This window comes from Dama dama, chromosome 15 (assembly GCF_033118175.1).
Source record: "Dama dama isolate Ldn47 chromosome 15, ASM3311817v1, whole genome shotgun sequence".
NCBI lineage: Eukaryota > Metazoa > Chordata > Mammalia > Artiodactyla > Cervidae > Dama > Dama dama.
The window spans coordinates 33765415-33792731 of record NC_083695.1 but is presented as its reverse complement, the minus strand read 5'-3'; the positions used below and the strand labels follow the sequence as shown (position 1 = coordinate 33792731).

The following is a 27317-nucleotide window of genomic DNA, read 5'->3' as shown; positions in this document are numbered from 1 at the left end:
TCACTGTTGACAGCTCCTCTTGTTGCTGAGCTCAAGGGCACGCGGGCATCAGCAGTTGCAGCACATGGACTCGGTAAATGGTTCCCAGGCTCTAAAGCACAGGCTCAATAGTTGTGACGCACGGGCTTACCTGCTTAGAGGCATGTGGGATCTTCCTTTACCAGGACTGAGCCAGTGTCTCCTGCACTGGCAGGCAGACTCTTTACTACTGAGCCACCAGGGAAGCCCCCAATTCATCCGTTAACAAGGCTGTTGGACACTTAGTCAGAGGAAAATGCCACAGACCCAAAAACAAAACAAAACAAAAAGGCAGGTAATAAATTCTTTTCATGTTATAACTACGGACAGAGAGAAAAACAAGGTAAGGCAGTTAGGCGAATTCACTAATTTACTGACAAACTAGAGTCTAACCAAAGTAGACAGATTACTAAAGGGACAACAATGGGATGTATCCCTTTACCTCATCTTACTCAATAAATATATGACCTCAAGAAAGCAGTTTTTTGAATGCTGAGTTTTAAGCCAGCTTTTTCACTCTCTTCAGACTCCTAAATCACTGTGGACAGTGCCTGCAGCCATGAAATTAAAACACATTTGCTCCTTGGAAGAAAAGCTGTAACAAACTTAAACGATGTATTAAAAAGCAGAGACATCACTTTGCTGACAAAGGTCTGTACAGTCAAGGCTATGGTTTTTCTAATAGTCATGTATGAATGTGAGAGTTGGACCATAAAGAAAGCTGAGTGCTGAAGAATGGATGCTTTTGAACTGTGGTGCTAGAGAAGACTCTTGAGAGTCCCTTGGATAGCAAGATCAAACCAGTCCATCAAAAGCAAATCAATGCTGAGTATTCATTGGAAGGACTGATGCTGAAGGTGAAGCTCCAATACATTGGCCACCTAATGTGGGGAGCCGACTCACTGAAAAAGACCCCGATGTGAGAAAGGCTCATATGAGGGCATGAGGAGAAGGGGTAGACAGAGGATGAGATGGATGGATGGCATCACCAACTTAATGGACATGAGCAAACTCGAGAAGATAGACAAGGACAGGGAAGCCTGGTGAGCTGCAGTCCGTGGAGCAAAGAGTCGGACACGACTGAGGCACTGAACAAGAAAGAAGAAAGCAGGAGTAAAATAGAACATTAGGGGAAAGAAGACACAGCTGAACACAACAGCACAATAACCTCCTCCCTTCAAGCAGTGTGGGATCTAAGTGCTTCAGGGTGGGGCTTGGAAGCCAGGCAATCTGCTCATCTTGTAAGTATGACAGCTGCTCTACATCTTTGAAACAACAACAGGTAAAGAACAGTAAGCATTCACAAAACGTGCACCAGGGGAAAGAAATTTAAGTCTGCGGGAGAACTCAAGTTAGTCCAAGCAAATCAGAAAGCATTTCTGGCCACAGAACCCTTTCCTCAGAAGGCCAGTATCCACACAGAGCCCTAGAGAACTAAGGGGAAAGATGTGCGGCCACGACGCGGAGGAGGTGAGCCACAGACTTATGCACAACGTGAGGAAATTATCCAGGAAGGATGCGGGAGTCCTGTTTCAGCGTAACGCTAACCCAAATCTGAGAAGTGCAGCCTGGTGTCTAGCCAATAAAGAACTGCACAATCAAGAGGATAAACTCCAAAACTGATTTGAGGGAACAGGCCTGGCCTTGTTTACATACTAACAAGGCCAAGATGGCCACCTCTTATTTTACTTTTCAGATTTCTTGTGCCCCCACTACTGACTACTGGGCTTCCCAGGTAGCACTAGTGGTAAAGAATCTGCCTGCCAGTGTGCGAGATGCAAGAGACATGGGTTCATTCCCTGGGTGGAGAAGATCCCCCAGAGAAGGAAATGACAACCCGCTCCAGTATTCTTGCCTGAAAATTCCAGGGACAGAGGAGCCTGGTGGCCTACAGTCCAGTAGGTCAGAGTCGAACATGACTGAGTGACTGAGCCCAGCACAAATGACTACCACCCTTTAACCTCATCGTATATATACTGCGGATACTGTGATTAAAAACCCTTGGTTCAGAGTCCAAAAAGGAGAGCAGTTGGGAGAGAACTTGCAGTTGAATTTGAGTTGCTGTGGGTCAAAATCCTGCGGTCTACCAGAGCAAGGATATACATAAATCATAAAAAATATGTAAAAAGGAACTACGAACTTATATTAAGGATTTAAGTGACAGAAACTTATTTAAAAAAAATAACTAGAAGAATATATAAACAAACAAACAAAAAAAAAATCCCAGAGAATCAGGAGGAAAATATTGGGTTGACCCACATAAAATCGCCATTTTCACAGAACCAAAAAAGCACTGTGTCAGCAATACTTTGCATTGAAAAATTCACTGAAACTGCACTGGACGGCACCAGAATGAAGAGGAATTTCAGACTCAGTGTTAAGGATGCACCTGTGACAAACAGCAAACAGAGTGTGCAAACAGAACAGGCTCATCCCCTCTCAAGAGATTTCTACATTAAGTTACTTCTAAGATCCCTTCTGAATATTCTGAAAGTTCTTGCCCACTTAGTCTAAGCAATTTCTGGTGGATTCGTTTCCATCTGTAGTAAGAGTAGAGAAGACAGGTGACTGTGAAACAAATGTATCCTGAAAAGAAAACGGGACAAGAGAAGTTCAGGAAGGCAACAGTGACCATTTCCAACCTGTTCAGCCGCCTCTCTGCAGAACCCAGGGATCATCCTGCTTTGACTACAGTGAGATCTCAGCCAACATCTGCAGGCTGGGGAAAAAATGAGTCCTATAAACAAATGCTATAAATTTAAAAGAAGGATTTAGCACCAGGAAAAAGCAGTAAAGAGATCTGGAAAGGAAGGCTTCATTGATGCAAAGAGACTTAACCTGCAGAACTGTGACTTAGGTAGTTTGGGACACAGTGCAGGGAGCAAGCCAGGGGCTGAAGCCCAAGAAGCAGTCCAGCAGAGCTGGAAACGACGTGTGTAAGTGAACGGAGAGTCTTGGGTGATGAGTTAGAGAAAGGGGGTTGAGGCCAAGACTAGGGACAGGGACCATCTTGATTGCCAAGCTCAGGCTGAAACTGTAAGTCTAATTATGGTTTACAGACAAAATGGAAGACTGAAGTAATAAGTGAAGGGACAGTTCATGTCTTCATGCAGATGTTCGAAGTATTACAATGTTAGGGACTCAGACAAAGAAAAAAGCAAAGCTCTGTTTTGATTTCAGTACTGCCTCATTTTTCCGTTATTCAGGTCAGATTCTGCTACATTTTGTTCTTAATGGCTTATAAACTGTATTCAAAATGTCTTATTTTTATTACAACAATTTTTTTACACTCTACGATTACAAACGTTATTAGTCCATGTCCACCCAGCAATTCCTCTCTAATGAAAACATCTACCTTGGCTCAAATGTGAGAAAAGCAGTAAACATTTTGGGGCATTTACTGGCTAGGCAGTGGTGGCATTTCAAGGGGCTGGATGGAAGGAGTGGTCTACCCAGGGTGCAGGCAGTAACGGGGTACTTTGTCTGCAGAGAATTTAAAAACAGTAATAAACTAACTAAAGCCAGTCTGCTTTTTATTATCACTCTGCATTGGCAATTCTAAACAATTCTAACCCTCCCTGCTGGGACTGATGGCTCCCATCTCAGCCATCTCTCCTGGGTCCACCACCAGTACTAGCGCTCAGCACCATAGGAAGTGTTTTACATAAACTCTCTTTTACCCCTCATTTTACAGACAGGCAAAGAGAGGCTCGGGAGACAGAGGTAAATGGAGAATGAGGGTTTACCCCAGGCAGCCTGATTCCCAGGGCTGCATGTCTAACCTACAAACTACTCCACTCAGGGAAAATGAGCAAAACAGCAGAAATCCCCAGTTCAGCTCAGCTAAGAGTCAATAGCCGAGTCTGAATGTCGTGTTTCATTAGCCTACCTCCTACCTTTTCATCGGTGAATCAACAACTGACTGCCTACAGCTCAGGGAACACTTCTTACTTACTAATTCACTGCCCATTTCTGGACTTTTCCCCAGAGAGCAAGGCAAGTTAACTGCCATATTCCTGGCCACTGTGGCCTGAGGCAAAGATCTCTCAGAACAGATGGGCAGTGGTAAAAACCTGCCTCATGAAAACACATTCTGGACTCCTTAGCATTCATTTTAATGAACAAGGACATCTATGTTCAGGTACTATCAAAGTCCTCATAATAGAATTTTATCTTAATTGCTTTAAATTTAGACTGCCTTTTACCAGGAGTCTTCACAGTGAGAGAATGTAGAATATAAATAAGAAACAATACACTGGCATTTCTTCAATGGTTAATAATTTAATTGTGCAAACAACTCATTTCCTCTCCCCAGTTTCTCCATCTATTAAGTAGAATGTTAAGTTATAGTCCTCAAAAGTTTGATGAGGGGACTTCCTTGGTGGTCCAGTGTTAGGACTTGGTGTTTTTCACTGCCGTGGCTTGGGTTCAATCCCTGGTTGGAGAACTAAGATCCCAAGAACGTGGCCACAAAACGAAACTGTTTGATGAGGGCAGAATTTCCCTAATAATATAAAATCTTCAGGCCATAAAACTACAAAAAGAGGTCACTGTTGTCAGAATCTTGGCAATTATAGTGAAGACATTTCCCTTCATTCCATTCCTCAATTACTGAAGGGAAAAGATTAATTAATCTGCTTTATAAATTTAAACTTAAAAATCAATACATACTGCATATGAGTAGAACTATGTAGCAGCTTTATGCAAAACAGCTTCCAAGCCCAGACCTCCAAACACTGGATGTATTAACACAGCTAAAGAAGGAACCAGAGATCAAACCGTCAACATCTGCTGGATCATCAAAAAAGCAAGAGAGTTCCAGAAAAACATCAATTTCTGCTTTACTGACTACGCCAAAGCCTTTGACTGTGTGAATCACAATAAACTGTGGAAAATTCTTCAAGAGATGGGAATACCAGACCACCTGACATGCCTCCTTAGAAATCTGTATGCAGGTCAGGAAGCAACAGTTAGAACTGGACATGGAACAACAGACTGGTTCCAAATAGGAAAAGGAGTACGCCAAGGCTGTATATTGAAGCGAAGTGAAGTCGCTCAGTCGTGTCCGACTCTTTGAGACTCCATGGACTGTAGCCTACCAGGATCCTCAGTCCATGGGACTTTCCAGGCAAGAATACTGGAGTGGGATGCCATTTCCTTTGTCACCTGCTTATTTAACCTGCAGAGTACATCATGAGAAACACTGAGCTGGAAGAAGCACAAGCTGGAATCAAGATTGCTGGGAGAAATATCAATAACCTCAGATATGCAGATGACACCACCCTTATGGCAGAAAGTGAAGAAGAACTAAAAAGTCTCTTGGTGAAAGTCAAAGAGGAGAGCAAAAAAGTTGGCTTAAAGCTCAACATTCCAAAAACAAAGATCATGGCATCTGGTCCCACCACTGCATGGCAAATAGATGGAGAAACAGTAGAAACAGTGGCAGACTTTATTTTGGGGGGGCTCCAAAATCACTGCAGATGGTGACTGTGGCTATGAAATTAAAAGACGCTTGCTCCTCGGAAGAAAAGTTATGACCAACCGAGATGGCACATTAAAAAGCTGAGATATGAGTCTGCCAACAAAGGCTCATCTAGTTAAGGCTATGGTTTTTCCAGTAGTCATGTATGGATGTGAGAGCTGGACTACAAAGAAAGCTAAGTGCCAAAGAATTGATGCTTTTGAACTGTGGTGTTGGAGAAGACTCTTGAGCATCCCTTGGACTACAAGGAGATCGAACCAGTCAATCCTAAAGGAAATCAGTTCTGAATATTCACTGGAAGGACTGATGCTGAAGCTGAAACTCCAATACTTTGGCCACCTGATGCGAAGAGCTGACTCATTTGAAAAGACCCTGATGCTGGGAAGGATTGAAGGCAGAAGGAAAAGGGAACGACAGAGGGATGAGACAGTTGGATGGCATCACTGACTCAATGGGCATGAGTTTGAGTAAACTCCAGGAGTTGGTGATGGACAGGGAGGCCTGGCGTGCTGCAGTCCATGGGGTTGCAAAGGAGTCGGACACAACTGAGCAACTGAACTGAAAGAAGGTGGCAGACACAAGAAGCCAGTCAGCAGTGGACACTGAGACTAAAGCAGTGGTAGGCAGAATTCTAGGATGGCCTCTGGGTGTATACAACCTCTAGAATTCCCTCCCCTTGGCAGGACCATGGATATTATGGGTTCTCCCCAGTCCCCCACAATTAGGTTAAGTTATGTGACCAAGGTAAGGAAATTCTGCAAATATAATTAAGGTCCCAAATCCACTGACCCTCAAGTCCATCAAGATAGAGATCATCTAAGGTGAGCCTGACTTAATCAGATGGAGCTTTTTCAAAGGATCAGAGATTGGAAGTCTATAAGAGATTCTCAAAGGATCTTGAAAAATCAAAAAACTATGTTGTGGAGAAGGGTCATATGGAAGAGCAGCTTCTAGAAGCAAAGGGCCTCAACCCTATGACCATAAAGACCTGAACTCCATCCACATCCAACGAGCTTAGATGAGGAACTCAACTTTCAGAAGAGATCATGGCCCCAGCCAACATCTTTATTGCAGCCTGGTGAGACCCTGAGCCAAGGATCCAACTAATCCATGCCGACCCATAGAAACTGTGAGATAACAAATGTTGTTTTAAGCTGTTAAATTACAGTGATTTGTTAACAGAGCAATTGAAAACTAATAGAGTGAGTCTCCAGATAAGCTGGCAGCATTCATTTAAACACTGTCCAGGACACAGGAATCCCTGCTGTGAGACAGAAAAACTAAAATAATCTAACTCTTCAGGCTAGATGCCATGCCCACTGATACAAGCTTGGCTTCCTACCCAGGTCTGCCTTCAGGGAGATAACAGAAATCAACTACTCCCGGGATAATTACTTCTTAGACAAATAAACAAATATACTGGCCCCCAAACTTTATACATCAGTTCTTCAGCTGGGTTAATGTGAGTCTGTGTGACAGAGAACTCTGCCCTTGATATCCAGAGAAAATAAAGATAAAATCTGACTAAGCTAAGAATTAGCAAGACTCTGGGTTATATTAGTTCTCTATTGCTACAAACAGTGGAGTAAGCAACACCCATTTTTTAGTTCACAGTGCTGTAGGTCAGAAGTCCAAGCAGGCTGACTGGACTGGGTTCTCTGTTTAAGGTGTCACAGAGTCAAAACGAAGGCGTTGATCAGGCTCTTATCTTGAGCCTCTGGGGAATAACCCACTTTCATGCTAATTTAGGTTGCTGGTGGAATTCAGTTCCTATTGGTTATAGAACTGAGGTCCTCGTTTCTTTGCTGGCTGTCAGCTGGGAGCCACACTCAGTTTCTAGAAGCAATGCACATTTCGAGGCACATATTCCCTTCCATCTCCAAAGCCAGCAAAACACAATCAAATCCTACTCAAGCCTCAAATCTCTCTCTTCTCATTATCCAGAGAGCAAGCTCTGCTACTAACAGGCTCCTTTGATTACATTAGCCCACCTGGACACTGCCCACTTTCATAGTCCAAGGTAATATAATTGTGGGCATGCCCGCTCAACACATTCACAGGTTGCACCCATGCTCAAGGCAGAGGGGCTTGTTCAAAGGCCAAAGGTCATCAGGGGGCATTCTTAGCACTCTGCTTACCATACTGGACCACAGCAAACCCAACAAGACAATGAGTGCCACCCTGGAAGGCCTCCTGAAAAAGGAGAACCAGCTAGCTTTCTACAGAAGACACATATACTACAAGGACTGTCAAAATTTCTACTAGTTTTAAAGCAATTAGTATTTCCTTGTTCCTTTTCCATATCCTCAGCATATTAGCATATATACACATACATATGTTTTATTCCTCTGAGCTGGAACCTTATCAATGTATTTAGAGTATATACAGAAATTATTTTGTAAAAACAAAGCAAAAGACACCAAATATTGGACATTTATTTCATATGAGTCACTATGTTAAACACAGTGAAAGCTGGAAATACATACAAGTTAACTCCTCTCAAAGGGACTGATAAATAATGCAAGTCAAAGAAAAGATAATATAAAATGATTAAGGATGCCACACTTAATATTAGTCAGAAGTCCAAGAATAAAATATTCACACCAAACTGCATAGCTTTTAATACAAGTCTCACAGCCTGAGTATACCTACACTGTCACTGGTGACAGCAGTACGTATGAAGGCTTTTAAAGTATTATCAAAAAAAAAAAGTATTACCAATATGGTTCCAAATTTGGTGAGGGTGTTTAATGTGTATATAATTTTTATACACAAATAAGAAAACATATGAGAGGAAATATACCAAAGTATTAGCTATTTGAATAGCGGGAATCACAGGAGATTTTAATTGCATTTTGATTAATTTTTATTTTTCTCATTTTTTTCCAATAAGCATGTAAGAACACTCTCATAACCAGAATATATATATATATATATATATATATATATATGTGTGTGTGTGTGTGTGCACCTTTATATTGGGCAACTCATGGTATCTAGTCCAAACAAACTTTCTTTCAAGACAAAACCAATTCCTGTACATGTTCCAGATAACACAGTAGCTTTGACATAGCATCCCACTATCTGGAATCTGAATAAGGAAACAAACTTATTAATGACAGAAACCACATCAGAAAGGATACAAAAAGGTGAAACTACTAAGGCCTACTACAAACCGGTGGCTTGAGAGAAAAGAAACGCTGAGTAAACAGAAGCCTTGAGGCAGAGGAAAAGATGGAAGGACAGTGAGGAAACCAGCAGATGAGAGAGGAGAGAGGAGCCAGGGACTTGCCGTGGAAGCAGAGACAGAGACCAGAGGGAAAAGAGAATGAATGAATGGGTGGGCAGGGAAGACAGGAGGTGGAAGGACAAACAGACAAAGAACCAGAGCTGGCATCTGCTTCTCCTAGGGCTCCTCTGATTACTGAGAATTTTCCAGCCCCCTTGGTTGGAATCATTCTTAACAAATGATTTTTCATTGTTTTCAACCAAAATGAGCCCAACTAAAATTACATTAAAAACATTACTTTTGTAAGGCTAAAAATTAAAACAAAAAACGAGGTCTTAAAGGTCTTCTAAAAGACAATTTTTTAATTTAGACATTTTGCTTCTTCAAATCTAGCTCCTCCCTAAAGCTGGTGAGAACCTGGGAATCTCTGACCCTCCCCACCCTCAGCACTCACAAACAGAACAATCCCAGCCAGAAAAGGATTTGCCTATTAGCCACGCTATCTCCACCAAGACAGCAGCCTTATTAAATTACAACTGTTTGAACAAGGTCAAGCACTCAGAGTTTAATTCAAAGTGTTTCCAGGTATAATGCTGTCAGGTCAACTTAAACAAGCCAACAGAGGCTTGGAGCCTGATTAAATATTAAAACAGAATCTTTCACATCTGTTTTTACCCAAGGATGAAATTACTGTACATCACTTCCACCAGCTCATTAATACACTGTACACACATCTTGCCTCAAAGGTTACAGGAATATCAATGCTTCAGAGGCCTGCAGTGAAGTCTGCCCACACAGCCAGAAGTGAGGTCACTGTATACTTTACAGGACGTCAATATTTCTTTATAAAATGTGAGAGATAATCAGTTAGACACAGACACATTTTAAATTAAAGGATGAAAATCTCCATGAAGTTAAGCCAGTTGCTTTTGATCTGAACCTTTTAGTCATTCATTCAGTTGGCTTTGATAGGTAACCTAATAGCACACGTTGAACAAAAATTCTGATTCAATAGTAATTATTTTATAAAATGGAGGGCTGTCACATCCAAATAGATGGCCATGGTGATTACCTTTTTCAACTTATAAAAGCACAAATATAAAAGGTACATATAGATATTTCAAAGCACAAACACTTGGGACACTCAGAATATATATTTTCATGGGGTATTAGGTAAAAGAGTAGTTGACGATTTGAAAGCTTTAAAAACCACTATAACAGGGAATGACACCTGGACCATCTAGAATTACTCAGAGTACTCCTCTGCGTTTAACACCCCTGACCTGAACCCAGAGGACAATTTAAGAACTGTTTTGCGGTCCTACGCCGCAGACTATGAGAGTTATTATTGATATTTGTGCTGCTGTGCACACATTTCCCACCCTCTCCTCTTCCTCTGGCACATCACCCCCTTTCTTTTGGCAAACCCACTTCCACTTCTGGTCCTGGAGAACTGTCAATCATCATGTCCTCATCCTCAACTCACAGGGATGATACTCTAAACCATAGACCCCAAGCATCTGGTGACAACAGCTGGTCTAAGGGGTGGACGCATGCCTCAGGAAGGCTGTTTCTATATATGTGTTGGGAGAGAGTTTCTGGAGTTTCTGGAGGCTGGAACCACTCACCTGGCAGGATGTACGGGCAGCCATCTTCCTGTCACCCAGGAGAGAGCCTATAGGCACAGTGATCCCGTACACAGAGGGAGCCGAGCTACAGACGCAGACAAACAGCCCTGACCACATCCTCTGAGCAAGGGCAGTCAACTGAGGCTAATCCACCTCCACTTTCTGTTTTGAACATCAGATGTCTCTAGATAACACTGACATTAGGTTAATGCCAGATTTATCTGTGTTTAGATATTAGCAATAAGATAACAGAAAAAAATGTTATTCTGATCAAAATGCAGTTAAGCTCACATTTCCACTAGGACATCCTACTGATCCTTCTCTTTTCTGAAGTTGTATAGAACTTCAGTTTCTACAACATTACCTAGAGATTTTTATCTTGCATTGTTTTCTTACTGTCCCATCTGTGTAATTAAAGTTTTAAATCTCTCGTTGCTACATATTGAAAAGAATACAGAGGCTGCTTAGGTCTAAGATATTTGAAGTTACACTAGGATAAGGATGATAAATTTTAGCTATGTGATACGCATTTGACCAAAAATAACGACGCTGGTATTGATGTGTGACTTGGTGAGTCTGTTTCATTGCAACACTGTCACACCTCATATACTTAGGGGGTTTTTGTGGTTTTTTTTTTCCAAGAGAACAGATGATCACTCATTTACACAGCAGTGGAGGTCAACTTCACACCTAAAGAAGAGTGGTGACAATGCACAAACCCTGAGTGATAAAATCTTCACAATCCACCTTACACGCTTCAGGCTAAGAAGCATTCAAGAACCATTCACTGGATTACAGAGTTTTAAAAAATCCATTTAGAATGGTGATATATTATCTAATCTTTCATAGAAATAGTGGCTGCTTCCATAAATATATGAAAAAATTCTTTCTTTGGACTAACTGACTATAAATGAATTATTGGGAGATAAAAAATCAAAGGTTTGTTTTTTTTCCCCCAAAGATATAATTACATTGGAAAAATAAAGTGACTATCAGCAGAGAGCTGCTTTATGCTTCTTTTTTTCCTGCCATTTCACAGTATTAAATAGCACTTTTGTGAGAAAACCATGGGACAGGGGCCAGGAGATACAAGCTGGAGTTCTTGCTGTCACTGACTGGCCATGTAAAGATAAAATAGATAGAACTTCCCTGGTGGTCCAGTGGTTAAGACTCCACCTGCCAATGCAGGAGACACGGGCTCAATCCCTGGGGTCCAGGAAGATTCCACATGCCACGGGGCAACTAAGCCCGTGTGCCACAGCTACTGAAGCCTGCGCGATCTAGAGCCCCCGGTCCCCAACAAGAGAAGCCGCCACAGTGATAAGTCCACGCACCACTACTGGGAGGGCAGACCCCACTCGCTCCAACTACAGAAAGCCCACACGCAGCAACGAAGATCCAGCACAGCCACAAATACATACAATTTTTTAAAAAGATAAGACAGATAAAGCATAAAACTTCTCTTGAACCTGTTTTCTTAGCTGCACAAGGAGAATGATATCTGCCTTACCCACCATCTAAATGGGCAGTAAAAATCCAATGAGATGAAGTTTAAAAAATAAATAAAACAGCATCACCTGAAAGCAATTCACAAATATAAGGTGCTGTCTAGAGAAAATAAATTACTTAGTATCATGAGCTATGTGCAAACAGGATGCTAATCCTCTTCCAACTTATAAATGAGAAAACAAAGCTCAAAGAGGTTAATCCTAACTTGCAAAAAGTTACAGAGCGGTAGAAGCAGCAGGTCTGTCCACAGCCCAGCCCCCATTGTTTCCATCACAACCCTGCCTCCAGTTACTAAGAACAGGAAAGCTATATAACTTGACTGGAAAGGACCCAAATTTTAGGTGACTTTGCCTAGTTTACAAATGCATTTCACATGTTTTGAGAGGATGAACATTCTATAAGAAGCACTTTGTTCTTTTTTACTAAACAAACATACAGTTTATTGGTGACAAAGAAAACATCTAACGAATACACATATGCATCCATCACGTTTTGTTGAACAAAGTAACTTAAAAGTGCCTTCTATGCTTGGTATAGTTAAAATTCTAATTTAACATGGCAAAAATATCTACAACTGAATTATACTTAATTTTCTATGGAGTTTTCAAGTTCTAAAACATAATAGCTCCCAAACTTTCAATTTTCAAAGCCAAAAAAACAACACAGATCCCTGCTTATAGTGTTTATTTATTAAATGTAAGCCATGAGGAATACATCTAAATTTTTAATAGAATGTTTTATAGAAAAGCTGAAATTTTTTGACTAGTAATTTAAATCATGATGCAAGCTAAAGTCATTTAAAAATCAAGACCGTCTTGGATGAAGTTCACTGCTAAGATACAAAAATAGATGCTGGTCTCATCTCTTACATTCTGGAGGATGCAAGCAGCATGCCTTGTGAAAAAGTAACAGAAAAAAGAAAGTCTCCAAGTAGTGATGACCTAATGGATTTTCACTGCCCATGAGCTTAATGGAAGTAAAAGGAACTAACCAGCTTATTGCAGCTGAAGATAAGAGATCTCTGTCCATGGGCCACCACAGTGGGGAGGGGAGTTGCAACACCACGGCCACTGGAATTGGGCCACTGCGTTCAGTTCTGTCAGGTGGGGGTGAGGGGCAGGGGAGGCGGACGGGCTCATAGGGGTGCATGCCAGAGTGTGTGTCTGTGCCTGGGCTTGTTTCAAGGGTGGGGAAGGATGCAGTGAAACCAGAAGGTTAGGTTGCAGGATTACAATAAAAGCACTTGAGGACTTACGAAGAACAGGCTTTTTGAAATCTTAAACCATTAAACACCAGTCGTGAATAAAACACAAAGTAATTTAAGAGAAAATAGAATTCCAATATACACAATCTTTTGTCACACACAAACTTATATTTGAACAATATAATTGAGCAGAGTAAACCACACTAAATGTAAAATCAATAAAGTCTTTTTCGATTGTTGAGCCCCTACCCCCACCACTACCACCAAAGAAAAGACGCTAAGGAATTTAATGGAAGGAAATTAATCATAATACTCTGGAATCTACAGTGAAATAATTTGGGCATTAGTTCAGTTTACTTGAAATAAGATTTAAAGCAGCACAGTTGAAAGAAGCAGAATTCATTAAGCAACCTCTCAAAAGGATCATTTCCTCTAATTATTGCTTTTATAACAGAAGACAAAAGCAACCCAATGTAAGTTCATAAAAATCTACAATTAGCTGCCAAAATTTTACCAGATGAAATTAGAAGAGAAAGGATACTTAGACACAAAATTGGCAAAAAGTTCTGCTACTTCTAAAAAGGCATTTGTTCTTTCTATCCGTAATCATTAAAGAAGCCAAACACTATGGACTAGGTATTGTGGCAGGTCCACGGGAATGAGGACTAAAGAGATAAGAACAAGCTGGGTGCTTTAGAAGTTTACACTGCTCGACTGGAGTGGGCTAAGTATAACAATCCTCAAAATACCTCCAGACGACCTAGACTGTATAAGAGACTTGGGTTTGATTCCTGGGTTGGGAAGATCCCTGGAGGAGGGCTTGGCAACCCACACCAGTATTCTTGCCATGGGGAGAATCCCCATGGACAGAGGAACCTGGCAGGCTACAGTCCACAGGGTCGCAGAGTCAGACAGGACTGAAGCAACTTAGCACATGGAAGAAATTACTGATTGACTGGTTGAGTCTTAAAGGAGCATGAGCATGAAAAGGTAAAACATGAGGTAAAATAAGGTTCGCCTTATATCATACAAAAGAAACAAGTGTGTGTGAAAGGGTACAGACAAAAGGATGAAACAGTATTTTTCAGGAGTCTTTGGACAGAAGAGTGGGAGAGAATAAGGAGGAATGATGATGGGAGAAGAGCATTTTAGTCAAATGATGGAATTAATTCAAGTTTCGTGCGCTACTCAATAAGTCTACTGGGAAAATGTTGAAGATCTGATCAAAGTCTGTCATTATTTCCTAAACTTTTCAGTATTTCAAAATGTTTAATCATTGTAATTAATGTTTTAACTGCAAAAAAAATACAATTAAAGGACAGAGTGAAAAGGCAACCTATGGAATAGGAGAAAACATTTTCAAATCCTATATCTGATAAGAGGTCCACATCCAGAATATATTAAGAACTGCTACAACTCAATGATCAAAAGCAAATATTCAAATTCAAAAATGGGTAAAAAACTTGAACAAACATTTCTTCAAAGAAGATATACAAACGGCCAACAAGTGTAAGAAAAGATACTCAGCATCACTAATCATAAAAGAAATGCCACATCACCTCATATCCATCAGGATGGGCACTATCAAAAGAACAGAAAATAACCAGTATTGATGAAGATGTGGATAAATCGGAACTCCAGTGACCTGTTGGTAGGAATCTAAAATGGTGCAGCCACTAGGAAAAATGGTATAAAGGTTCCTCAAAAAATTAAAAATAGAACTTCCATGTGACCTAGCTTCCACTCCTGGGCACATATTCAAAAGAATTCAAAACAGGATCTCAAAGAGACACTTGCACACCCATGTTCACCACGGCATTATTCACAACAGTCAAGAGGTGGAACCAACCCAAATGACCATCAGTGGATGAATGAGTCAAGAAAGGATGGTGTATACATCAAATGGAATATTATTGTCTTTAAAAAGGAAGGAAATCTTGTCATATGCATCAATACAGATGAACCTTGAGGATATTATGCTAAGTGAAAAAAGTCAGTCACAAAAAGATAAATATTACATGACTATTCCACTTATATGAGGTATCTAAAATAAACTCTTAGAAACAGAAAGCACAAAGGTGGCTGCCATGGGTTTTGAGGAAGGGGGAAAAGGGGCAGGGGAATAGTGTTTAATGGGTATAGATTTGCAGTTTTACAAGATGAAAAAGTTCTAGAGATCTGTTACATGACAATGTGCACATATTAACACTACTGAACTATGCACTTAAAAAATATACTGTATTATGTACTTTACACTTAAAAATGGTTGAGATGGTAAATTTTAATGTTTTTCACACACTTTAAAAGTAAATAACAGCAAAACACACCAAAAAAGCAATGAAAAGCTGCAAAGTTTCAGACTACTTCATAAGGGGTCCCAAATGCCAATACAGGGACATGACTTGTACTAGCTATAAAATTAGTTAGCAAGTTTACAATGTTCAGTTTATAGTGAAATTTCAACTTTCTCAGTTGACAAAGTAACTGTTGGCAAGCTATACACCTGAAATCTGCAAAACACAAAATAAGTGAAACTGCCCAGCTCTAATCTACTGGTGCTGAGATGCTGACTGTGTCATCATGAAAGGATTTTTTCCAAGCTCAGTAACTTAGAACTACATATTTGTAGTTACGAGTTTAAAAAAGAAATTGCATTAAATACAGTCAAACTTTTGGGTACTAAAAACTCCAGTCTAATCCACATCAAACCTAATTTCATCTAATGTGAAGCTTTTCCCCTAAGACCAGCAGAGAGGAAAGTGTGGGGAGCCAGAGAATGAAAAGAGGCAAATGGCAGAAAAAGGAAAAGGAAATGTCCATCTATTCGTCTGTGGTCCTCTGGCCTGTAAAACACCTGCCAATTGCTAGAGCCCAAATGCCAGACCTCTCCAGTGAGACCCCGTCTCTGGATCCCCCATGCTGCCGAGGCAGGCAAGGGGCCCTCTGGCTCATCTCTCTCAGTTCGTGCCCGTGGTTCGCCCACAGCCTCTTTCTGCTGGGGTCCCATGCCTGGAAGGCAGTCTGCACATGCAGGGAAGTTCCTTCAAGAAGACTCAGTGGTTGCCTCCAAGCAGACCTCCTGGCCGGCAGGAAGTGTCTGGCATTTGCTGCCCTCTCTCCACACACTGCTCCCCCCAGTCACCACCCCAGGTAGCTCCAGCCACACAGCTAGTTCCAGGTGAGAGGAAGACACCAGCCTCTGTTCACAGACACCTCCAAACTCCAGGAGAGGCATGCCACACTCCCTCTGGAGTTCTTCCTCAGGACTTCACCCTAAATCCATAGCAGCACCTGGCTGGTGACTGCGATTCAATAAAATGCCAGTCTCCTTTCACCGTCATCCCAGCCTTTCTGTTATTCTCTTGAGAGAACGACACACAGAGCGAAATCTTCCTTTCCCTCAAGGAAAAACATTCTCTCCTCCTAGGAGTTCTGTGCATGCAACTCATTTCCAGTCCTCCTGACAGAGGCTGGGTTACAGGATGGAGGGTGTAACACTTGCTAGACCCATTTAGCCACCCCTTTACAAGTCCCATGATAGATGCTTCTAGAATCTCTCTTGAGACTATATGGGTGCCTAGCACCTACTGGCTACAGCTCTGGATCTTGGCCAGAATTTTAGGCAAAAGAAAAACTCCCATTTAATACACTATCATACATACTTCCTTACTAATAGGATAGAAAAATGAGAAGGGCTATATCAAATTGAGGTACTCGGTCATCAGGTATCCAAGGTACTTCCATGAAGTCGAAAATTCCTCCAAGAAGAGTTTAAAATTCAACTCTATTAAATATTAAAATAACTGCACAAATAAGCACTGCTGCACAGAAAAAGAAATCAACCCTGCTGAACCCAAGCTGTTGGCAGGCAGGCAGTGTCACCGCACAATAGCTTGAACTGTCTGTCACCCAATGCTCAAGGTTTTGACTGTGTGCACAAAAGCAGGTTGGAGGTATCAGTGCGAAACATACAAAAGTAAAAGCTAAGCCCACCTGTATCAACACTGATGTGTACCATGAGGACTATCCAGGGAAGATGAAATCCTGGCCATTTTAGTAGCTGTACTGCCATTACTGTCCCTGCATTTTACACCATTCTCTCCAGCTTCAAACTCCAGGGTGAAAACAGTCAGCAGGCTGAGCCTAAGGAGTAAGCCCACTCCTGTAACTCCTAAGAGGCAAGACCAGGAAACGTGCATTTGACCTGCATCAGCTTCCACAGCCGAAGGCAGGCCCTCCCCATGGCACACCAGTGGGCAAACCATAGTGGACACCAAATGTCTGTTAGAGACACTCCTTATCTTCTTCCTTGAAGAACTCAAAATATAAGTCAAAACAACACTGACAATGATAAACAATTTTATTTCTGCAAGTCCACATTACATGCTAATAACATTCCAAGTAAAAAAATAATTTATAAAAGCAGATCACTACCACAGTCTGCCATCATCAGTCACAGTCAACAAAAAATGAAAGCTCCCAGAAGGGCTAAAATCATTAATGCAACGCTGATGACAAAGATGCCAGGAGATTATTTAATTTTTTATGTCAGATCATGCTAATTGTCATGTTTAACTTTGTAAATTGCTGCTTGTTAAACTATCCATTTACTAAAGTAATAAATAATGCATGTTGTGACATATTAGTGAAATTATTATTTTTAAAAACATCACAGACACAGATGAATAACCATTTCAGTGCAACCCCTTGTACCAGTAAGGAGAAAACAAGAGGATTTGATAAGTTATGCTGCTGCTGCTGCTGCTGCTGCTAAGTCGCTTCAGTCGAGTCCGACTCTGTGTGACCCTATAGACGGCAGCCCACCAGGCTCCCCCGATCCCTGGGATTCTCCAGGCAAGAACACTGGAGTGGGTTGCCATTTCCTTCTCCAATGCATCAAAGTGAAAAGTGAAAGTGAAGTCACTCAGTCGTGTCCAACTCTTAGCGACCCCATGGACTGCAGCCTACCAGGGTCCTCCGTCCATGGGATTTTCCAGGCGAGAGTGAGTACTGGAGTGGAGTGCCTTTGCCTTCTCCATTGATAAGTTACACTGCAGCAGAAAAAGCAAGAATTGTTACTGTATTTTCCTACTCCAAACTGACCCTCCACATTTCAGACTAGGTCCTCCACATTTCAGATACGGCCAATTCAGCTCAGCAAGGTACTTGGGGAGCCAAAACCAGAATCCAGAAAAATGCCTGGAGGCTTCCTGCCAAAGACAGCCCTCGAAGCAGCAGTACCAGCTAATGTCGAGGTTAAACTGGCAACGGAAGCAGGGCTGAGTTCAAAAGAAAGGCTGTAAAGAATTGCCAGGACCGGAAGAGCTGTTCCAAATCATGTCACAGCAAAGGTACAGGGATCATAGCTTTCCCTAAACAATGTTCTCAGTAAATCTTTCATGTTCAATTTCACCTCTTCATACAGGGCTCGGTTCTTCACTTTCACTGAATGGAGATAAATGCTAGGATCTCTTATGATCTCCTGTGAAAGAGACGTGGTTATTTGCAAATGCTGGAAGGCAGAGAGTAAAAACAAAGTTTATAGAACACATGTAATTTTAAAATTCAACCATTTGCATGAGGAAAAAAAAAAAAATCCTGGGCTCTACACACAAGATCTGAATATTTATATTATTAAAAAAAAAAAAACAAAAAAAAAACCTCTCAGAAACTAAATCGGAAAATTTACAAAAATTTTTAAAGTTTTTTTTAAAAAAAACTTTACAAAAATTAACCAATGATGATAGAAAAATATTTAAAACTTGGTAACCAAAGGATTCAACGTAAACTATATGCCTACTTAATCAAAGTTAAACTTCCAAACTTGGCCTTCTTAGCTCTTCATGGCCCAGCTATAACTTACCTTTTAAAATCTTACTTCCTACTGCTTCCCTTTTATCTACCTTTTCCATCTACCTATTTACATGCCTGTACCAGCAAGCGGCACCGCTCCCAGTTCCCCACATTCTCCTCTGTGCCCTTGTTCACAGCAATAAGCCCTTCTTCCCTTCCGCCCGCATCGCTCCTTAAAAGTCAACAGGTTTAAATTCCACTCTTCGTCCAATGACTACCCCAATGACATCTTGGCCAGGAAATCTTCCTGGGTTTCCCAGGGAGTGCTCTTCCGTTCCTCTGGCTCCCAGAGCCCTGGCTGACCTCTTATAAGAAACTACACTCTGTACCTTTTCAACAGTCATTTAGTTTACAGGGGGCTTCTCTTGTGGCTCAGCTGGTTAAAAAAAAATCCGTCTGCAATGTGGAAGACCTGGGTTCGATCCTTGGGTTGGGAAGATCCCCTGGAGAAGGGAAAGGCTACCCACCCCAGTATCCTGACCTGGAGAATTTCAGGGACCATACAGTCCATTGGGTCGCAAAGAGTCGGACACAACTGAGCGACTTGCATTGAGTTTACAGCATTAGCACTAAACTCTGTGTTTCCCTTCACAATGTGGCTCTGACTTTCCGCAGAGACACCCACACTATGCTCTGTGTACAAAGATCTCCTGCTTGGGCCTCCAGAGCAGGGCAGACCCTCCCTCCAACCTACGGTTTCTACCTGCCCTGTTACACCCCTCAGGTATAAAAGTTCATTTACTCCTCTGGCTCTTCATCACCAGGACTTAGTTCTCCACCCAGACAATGCACTTTCTTTCAGTAGCATTGAGTAACACTTTGTGGTTTGACCTGTTTTCTGCTTCACCGTACCATTACCTTAACCAAACAGTGGATGGGACACCACTGACCAGGCTTGTCCCAGGGAACCCCTAGTTAGTAGATGAATAACCCCACAGTACTTAGCCCTGGCTAACCTGGTGCCACCCTGTAGACTGAGCCCTTCAACCTTTCACACTGACAGTAAAGGTGACCATGCCGACTGGCCCTGGGCTCGAGTGTCCTGCTCCACGCTTCTTTTGGGCCTCAGTACTCAAGTCTCTCCCCATGCATCTTCACAGCTCCTTAACTTCTTAATGAGGCTGAACAATCTCTCAGCCATGCAAGCCTTACAGTCTCAGATGAGCTGAGTATCAAATATAAGATAGGGAAAAATGACTCAGATGACACAGATAACTAGGCAGCTCTATCTCCCCATATATATATATAGACACACTGATTTTAAAAATGTTAAAATGTGAAAAACATGTTTTGGAATCCATGAAATACATTTAGAACAGAAATGAATTTATTTTATATATAGATTTCATGTGCATAATACATAAAGAATCTATGAAATGCAATACATACAGAAATAGATCTAGTTCTGAGAGTTTTTTTTTTTAACATAAATGTGATAATTTTGTAATTTATTTTTCCCACTAAGAAGGTATTTGGGAGAGTTTACCATACAAGCTGCATACAGATCCACTACCACACTGTTATTAGGTGTGGCATAATATTCTATATGCTGGCTATACCACTGTGCATTTAGCTTTTCCAGTATTTCACCACTGCTAACACAGAGAGAATAAATGTGTGCCCATGTATATTGTACTAGACACAAAATTACTGAATCAAAGGTATGGACTTTATTTTCATAGACACTGTCAAACTGCCTTCCAAAAACACCTGAACAATTTATATGCTCACTATATATAAAGTACATCCATTTTTTTCTCACTGTCACCGAAAGGGAATATTATTAATCTTTGTAACTTCTGTCAATATAACAGGAAAAAAAAAAATCTGATTTTTCTGGTTCCTCATATTCTCTACATTTATCCTTTGTCTATTACACATGGTCTATTTTCTCCTAGTCTCCTACTTGTCCTTTAATTACACTTGTGATTTTGTCTTTGGTGACACAGAGGTTTCAAATCTTTGCAAGTCCAATTTACTCATCATTTCCCATCTGTACCTGAGTTTACTTACATATAGGAAATATTTTCTTCTAATAGTAACTCATTCTTTTCAATTCCGCTGGGTCCTGGCCTGGCAGTGCTTACGGGGAGAAGGCGTACACTCCCACGACCCAAACACTGGAAAATTTTCACAGCTACCCTGAGCCCACCTTTGAAAGGGGCAGGTGCCAGCCAGTGGGCACCAGGAAGGCCTAGCCAGTTCCCTTCCTTAATGCCTGAAGCAGAAGCCTAACCTATTCCAGGCCTGTGTGCCAAACCGGTCAGCCCGACTCCTGGCCCAAGGTACACAGAGGCGAGCATCCCACTCTCCGTGGCTGAGTTCCCGAACCACGAGTGTCTGGACACCTTGCGTGAAGACTGCCAACCCAAGGCCACACACACACCCCCACCACCACCTCAGCCTCAGAGGTGACAGACTGTAACAGGGATGTGGCGCTGCATCCCTGACCTGGCAGAAACAAGCCCAGAGTGACAGTGCGTACCCACAGCAGGTAAGTCTGGTGACTGGATCCTGACAGGCCCAGCTGCCAAGACAGGCTGTGTGACAGGGACTCCTGTCCCCAGGGGAAAAGCCTGGCCCTTCTCCCTCCACATCTGCACCATGAGATCAGATCACTGACTCCAGCTCCCCACTGCTTACACGGCCTCCCTCTCTCGGCCTATGACCTACTGCTCCCCGCCTGCCGGAGCTTTACCCCTCAGGCCCTCATGACTCACCCAACTGCCAGCAAGAGGGCCCAGGACGGTTAGGTTCCGGGTTCCCTGCCTCCCAAGCAGTGCCTAGTGGCTCACTGGGAAGACCTAGGGCTGTGGAGGGTCACAGGTTGGTGGGAACACACCCCGCTCTGCTCTAAATTCATGATTAATTTAGCTAAAATCACAGAACTTCATGGGCAAGTGAGGTGGCGACTGAGAGCAGGCGCAGGTGCCGCCTGTTCCCCTGTGGCTTTCCTTTGTCCCTGGGTTTCCAACCGAGAGCAGAGCCAGCTGAGCCCAGGGTCTCGTCAGTTTAAAGGGAAAAAAGCTGAGTTCCTGCAAGTTTTTAAAAAATCTGGCTTACTTAACACTCTCTATACCTCTGTTTAAGGGAATATTTATATACATTAGAAAATCCTGGCTGTTGAGCCAGACTTAGCATTTATTAAGAATCCCTCCTCATGGAGGTGAGGAGAAATGTGTGTGCAGAGGTGGCGTGGGGGTGTGGGGGGATTCATGCCCAGTATCTCTGCCTCCAGCTTTCCAGAGTCTTGGGAAAGGCCATCTCTCAGAAATGCTGAAGACCTGAGGGGCCTGCTCAAACACATCTGGAACTCAGTCGAGCTTCTCACAGTGCACACCTGGAGAAATCCCAGTCCCACCTCAACCCTCTCTCATTCCAGATTAATCTTGTATGTCGGGATCTCAATGTTCCCAGATGTAAACAGTTCCTTCTTGTGCTGTTACAGCCCCAGCCAGGCCGCAAAGCCCTGAAGCCGAATCCTGACTTCAACAGTCTGCTGATAATACCCTACTTGGCCTGGCATTCTGAGCTCTACAAGGAACCCCTTTGGACAGAGCTCACCCCCTCAGCTTACCAAAACCTCCCCATTAAGACTCAAATAGAAAAAAAAAAAAGACTCAAATAGAAAACTCCTTGAGGGGACCACCTAAGTTCCATTCACTCCTAAGGCCTCCACGTTTAGTATAGTTCTTTACACACAGGAAATATTTTCTAAATATTTGTTCAATTAATTTTATTGGAGTTATTTTTGGACTCAGTTTTTTTCTCAAAGAAGTTCATTTCTAATATATTTAAGTCTGATAAACTTACTCCTTTGTTAAATAAGGCTTTCCCTATGGCTAACAGCAACGCTGTTTACTAACTTCAAATTTAACCAGTTGAGGCTGGTTCCACCCAAAATGAGAAACCTTGACAGCCCAAGATGTCGTTATACTAAAGGGTGATTTTCTACATGATCTAAATCTCTGTTGTCTAATATGATAACCACTAACCAACCACCTGTGACTATTTAAATTTTAATTTTAAAGAAAACTTCAAATTTAACTCTTGGGTCTCACTAGCCACATTTAAGTGCTCAACAGCCACGAGTGGTTAATATTGGACAAGGCAGACACAGAACATATTTCCTTCATTCTTTTGATCAGCATCACTCTAGATGCAATATAAATCTTGAAAAACTGAACAATTCTTAGCTTGCATCCAATAAGTATCAGATCATCAAAGTGCCATGATTAAATTAAAAATATACTGCTCCTTTAATTAAATCAATAGAAGGAAACATTCACTGATAAGCAAAGCTTTTATAATAGTAGATTTGTCTCATGACAATGAAAAATTTAAACACAGCATAGTTCTCATCTATCTCTGGTTGCCAAAAGTAATACGCTAGGCAGAGGGCAATGCATACTTTAAGTTACATGTCTCCTCTGTGTGGCCAGATAAAATTTCTGGTTAATGGTCATTTAAGGAACTAAATTTTATATAACCCTTAATGCCTTGGGCCAAGTGTGGAAACACTTAGAACTTTTTTCAACCCAGGAATTTCACCATGTGTGCATACAAAACCAAAGTATCTAAATCCTCTAAGAGTTCAGAATCTGAAAACAGGAGAAAGTCTGCCATGAATATGTTAAGTATGTAAATTATAACAAAGGAAGCCTCTACTATGTGGGTCAATCTCCCACCCCTTCCCACTAAATGCCATTTTCCTTAACAGATAAAATACACACATGGGGAGTGAGAGAAAAGTGATCTTCTGCAGACTTCTAGGAACAGAGACTTCAAGGTAAAAGATCTAGAAAGCAAAGTTACATCGCTTTGACAGAAAAGTTTTTTCCCACGGTGAACGAGGGACAATAAATGCACAATGAAAAAAAAAATCAAAACCACGGTGGACAATGACAGAGGCCTGAAGGTAAAGACAAGATAAAAAAAAAAAGAGTCAGGGTATAAAATGGTACGTTAGAGTCTGAATTTTACAAGTTTTTACTATATATTTGTGACATTCTTACTGGGTTGTCCACCACCCTGTCTAAGAAATCGAGCTTTACCTACTACCCAAGGTCATTCATTTACCACTTCTTACTGAGATGTACTCTACTTTAAGGACCACTGAAGTGGGTCACAAACAATTTGACTGTCTTCAGGTCAGTTTTCTGCTCTATCCTAAGACCAGTGATTTACACCTAACAGAAATATATCCCTAAATTTCTGCCAGGAGGGCAGCGGGAGGTATCATGGGCAGGCAACGGACTGGGAACTTTTAACTTTCATCTCCCTTTTCCTGCCACAAGCACCTCACAGTCCTAAAATGGAGATCATCTTTTTATGCCTGACTCTGCCCTTAAAGAGCTGTTTATCATCATGAAAAAAAACTGTATTTTTTCTCTTGGAAATATACATGTTCTGTGACAGGACAGGAAATCCTTAGACCATGATGGGTAGAATCGTACTGGGCTCACAGTACTGACCTTGACTTCACTGGAAATTTTTAAGAGGTTAAAATTTCATCCAGGTAAGAGAGAAACAGATGAGAAACAACTTAATCTCCCATTTTATACATCCATTATTTCAATTCCATTGCTGACTGTCTGTAACCTTTTTACAAACTCTCAGAAACTCAAGCAAAAACAATGCATGAGTCACTCTCTCAATAGCATATAAATGATGAGGAATATGTTACTATATGCACACTATCATTCACTGAAATTTTTACTTAGCTGTTTTTAATAAATAAAATACACATGATCATCAAAAGTATATGTATTATAAGCATGTTACAGATTCTGGCACTGATTTCTTAAAATTCAGAAGGAGGTAAATCAAAAAAAGCACTAACGTATCAACCTTCAGAAACCAGGTTTAAAAGGTTTAAAACATTAAAAAAAAATGTTTTAACCTTGATTTACCAGATATTAGGGAAGAAATTAACTTTTTTAAACAAAGATAATTTTTAAAAGTAAGCCATCTTGTAAAATGTTTATCTAACCAAATCCTGGCATGCTGGCTACAGCATCTCTATTGACATACCTAAAAAACCACAAATTACTATGAAATTGGTCTGGAAACATGTGGCCCGTGGAGAAAAAGTGTTTAACAAAGAAAGGTTTCTCTCTAAATGACATTAGTATTCACAGAGCGGAACAGCTTGTTACAGATGCATGGCCTCACGTTCAGTAATACCTTAACTAATAAGAGAATATATCCGAATATCACACTTCTTTTTTATAAAATATAATTATCAGAGGCTAGAATTGAGAGGCCCAGGGATGAGTTCCAGGATGTCAGATAAGAAGATGGCTGCAGAATGAAATTATCATTAAATATTAACTAAAAGTCAAACATGCAAGAAAATATAAAATATGCATCAGACAGTTTGAGGAAGAGGTTGAGGAAAAAAGAGAGTAAGCCAGATTACTTTAACAGCAAGAGGAGAAATAAGAGGAATTTCTATTTGAACAGGAAAGGGAGGACAGCAGAGGAAATCTTGAAGGAGGGGCAGGGCTCCAGGCTCTGAGTGAGATGAAGGGGAGGATTCTGCCAGCCACAGTAGACACATCCAGTCTGGGTCTCAGCAGCAGGGAAAGGAGTGGGAAGGGTCTTTCCAATCATACCCTTCCCCCTGCAGATCACCCACCAAGGGCCTGTCTATATTAAGACTGCCTTCAAGGTCAACCTCAGCAGGAAGCCTAGGAGGGCTTTTGGTGTCTAAAGCTCTACCCCTACACAGTGTACTAACCTGCAGCATAGAGTTTAACCTGCAAATGATGCCTGAGATAATATAGACTTGTTTTCAGTACAACCAGTCAATCAATCAAAAGTATCAGTGAAAGATATCAAATTATTATGTTTTGATAGAAGGACAGAAGTTGGAGTCTGGGATGTCTGAAGCTGGCCAGAAGGGAAGGCAGGGAGCTAAAGGCAGTGGAAATGTCAGAAATGAGGGATGTGCAGCTAGAGGCCAGCACTTCACTTTACACAGGTTGATCTCAGGAAAGTCTCACAATAAGCCTACAGATGAAGTGGAGAGAGCCAATGAGGGTAATTCTGACATAAATCTACCCCCAATCTTGGAAAACGAAAGCTATCTAATGAGAGTCAAACAATAAGTTATACACAGTATCCTTAAAGAATCAGAGTAAGATGTGCCTGAAGACCCAACAATTCTACTCCTAGCTAGGTTTATTCTAGGAGAATATAGGTGTGTTTCGGGCTTCCCTGATGGCTCAGCAGTAAAGAATCTGCCTGCCAATGTAGGAGACATAAGAGATGCAGGTTCAATCCCTGGATAGGGAAGATCTCCTAAAGGAGGGCGTGGCAACCCACTCCAGTATTCTTGCCTGGAGAATTCTGTGGACAGAGAACCCTGGAGGACTATAGTTAATAGGGTCTCAAAGAGTAGGACATAACTGAAGCAACTTAGCACACATGCACATAGGTGTATTTTGAAAGATCTGAAAACATGTGTCCACCCAAAAACTTGTACACAAATGTTCGTAGCAGTATTCAAAATAGCCAGAAACTAGAAACAGCCTAAATGTCTACCAACTTATAAATGAATAAAATATGACACATCCATACAGTGGAATGCTATTCAGCAATTAAAAGGAAAGAACCACTACTCCATGCTACAACTTGAATGAACTTGAAAACATTATGCTAAGTGAAAGAGGCCAGACATAAAAGAGGCCACAAACTGTATGATTCCATTCAAATGCAATGTCCAGAACAGACAAATTCCCAACAGCCAGTACACAGACTAAAAGTTGCCAGGGGCTGAGATGACTGCGAGTGGGTACAGGGTTTCATTTTGTAATGAAAATGTTCTGAAACTAGGTAGTGGTAAAGGTTGCATGGCTTTGTGAATATACTAATAAAACCACCGAACCATATACTTTTAAAAGGGTGAATTTTAGGATATATGAATTATATCTCAATTTTTCAAAAAAAATATTTGCTTGAAGACAATAAAATATCCAAAGACTGTCTATCAGAAGGGGAGACTTGTCAGCAACAGCAGCTCAGAAAGGGTGAAGAAACAAAATGGCAGTGTCCAGAGGAGAAGCTTCACCTGAAGAGAAACCAGGAACTTGGTCTGGTCCTGTTAAAAAGGCATTTTTTTTTTCTTGCCACGTGTGGCTTGTGGGATCTTAATTCCCGGCCAAGGATCTAACCTGAGCCCTCAGCAGTGAAAGTGCACAGTCCTAACCACGAGACCACAGGGAATTCCTTCAGTTCAGTTCAGTCGCTCAGTCGTGTCCGACTCTTTGTGACCCCATGAACTAGAGCATGCCAGGCTTCCCTGTCCGTCACCAACTCCCAGAGCTTGCTCAAACTCATGTCCATAGAGTTGGTGATGCCATCCAACCATCTCATCCTTTGTCGTCCCCT

The 27317-nt window shown here is 41.5% G+C and overlaps 1 protein-coding gene across 6 annotated transcripts in view; it reads right to left on the bottom strand.

Moving 5' to 3' along the window:
• The window catches only part of KAT6B (lysine acetyltransferase 6B), a 181047-nt gene that overhangs the window by 104566 nt on the left and 49164 nt on the right, over positions 1-27317 (bottom strand). The window contains exon 1 of one of the 6 annotated variants that reach the window (XM_061161892.1): positions 10358-10489. The exons of the other annotated variants lie outside the window; for them this stretch is intronic. Coding sequence (XP_061017875.1) covers positions 10358-10474 — 117 coding nt within the window. The 5' untranslated portion in view covers positions 10475-10489. Of the gene's footprint in view, positions 1-10357; positions 10490-27317 lie in introns of those variants that run through there. 6 annotated transcript variants of the gene reach the window in all.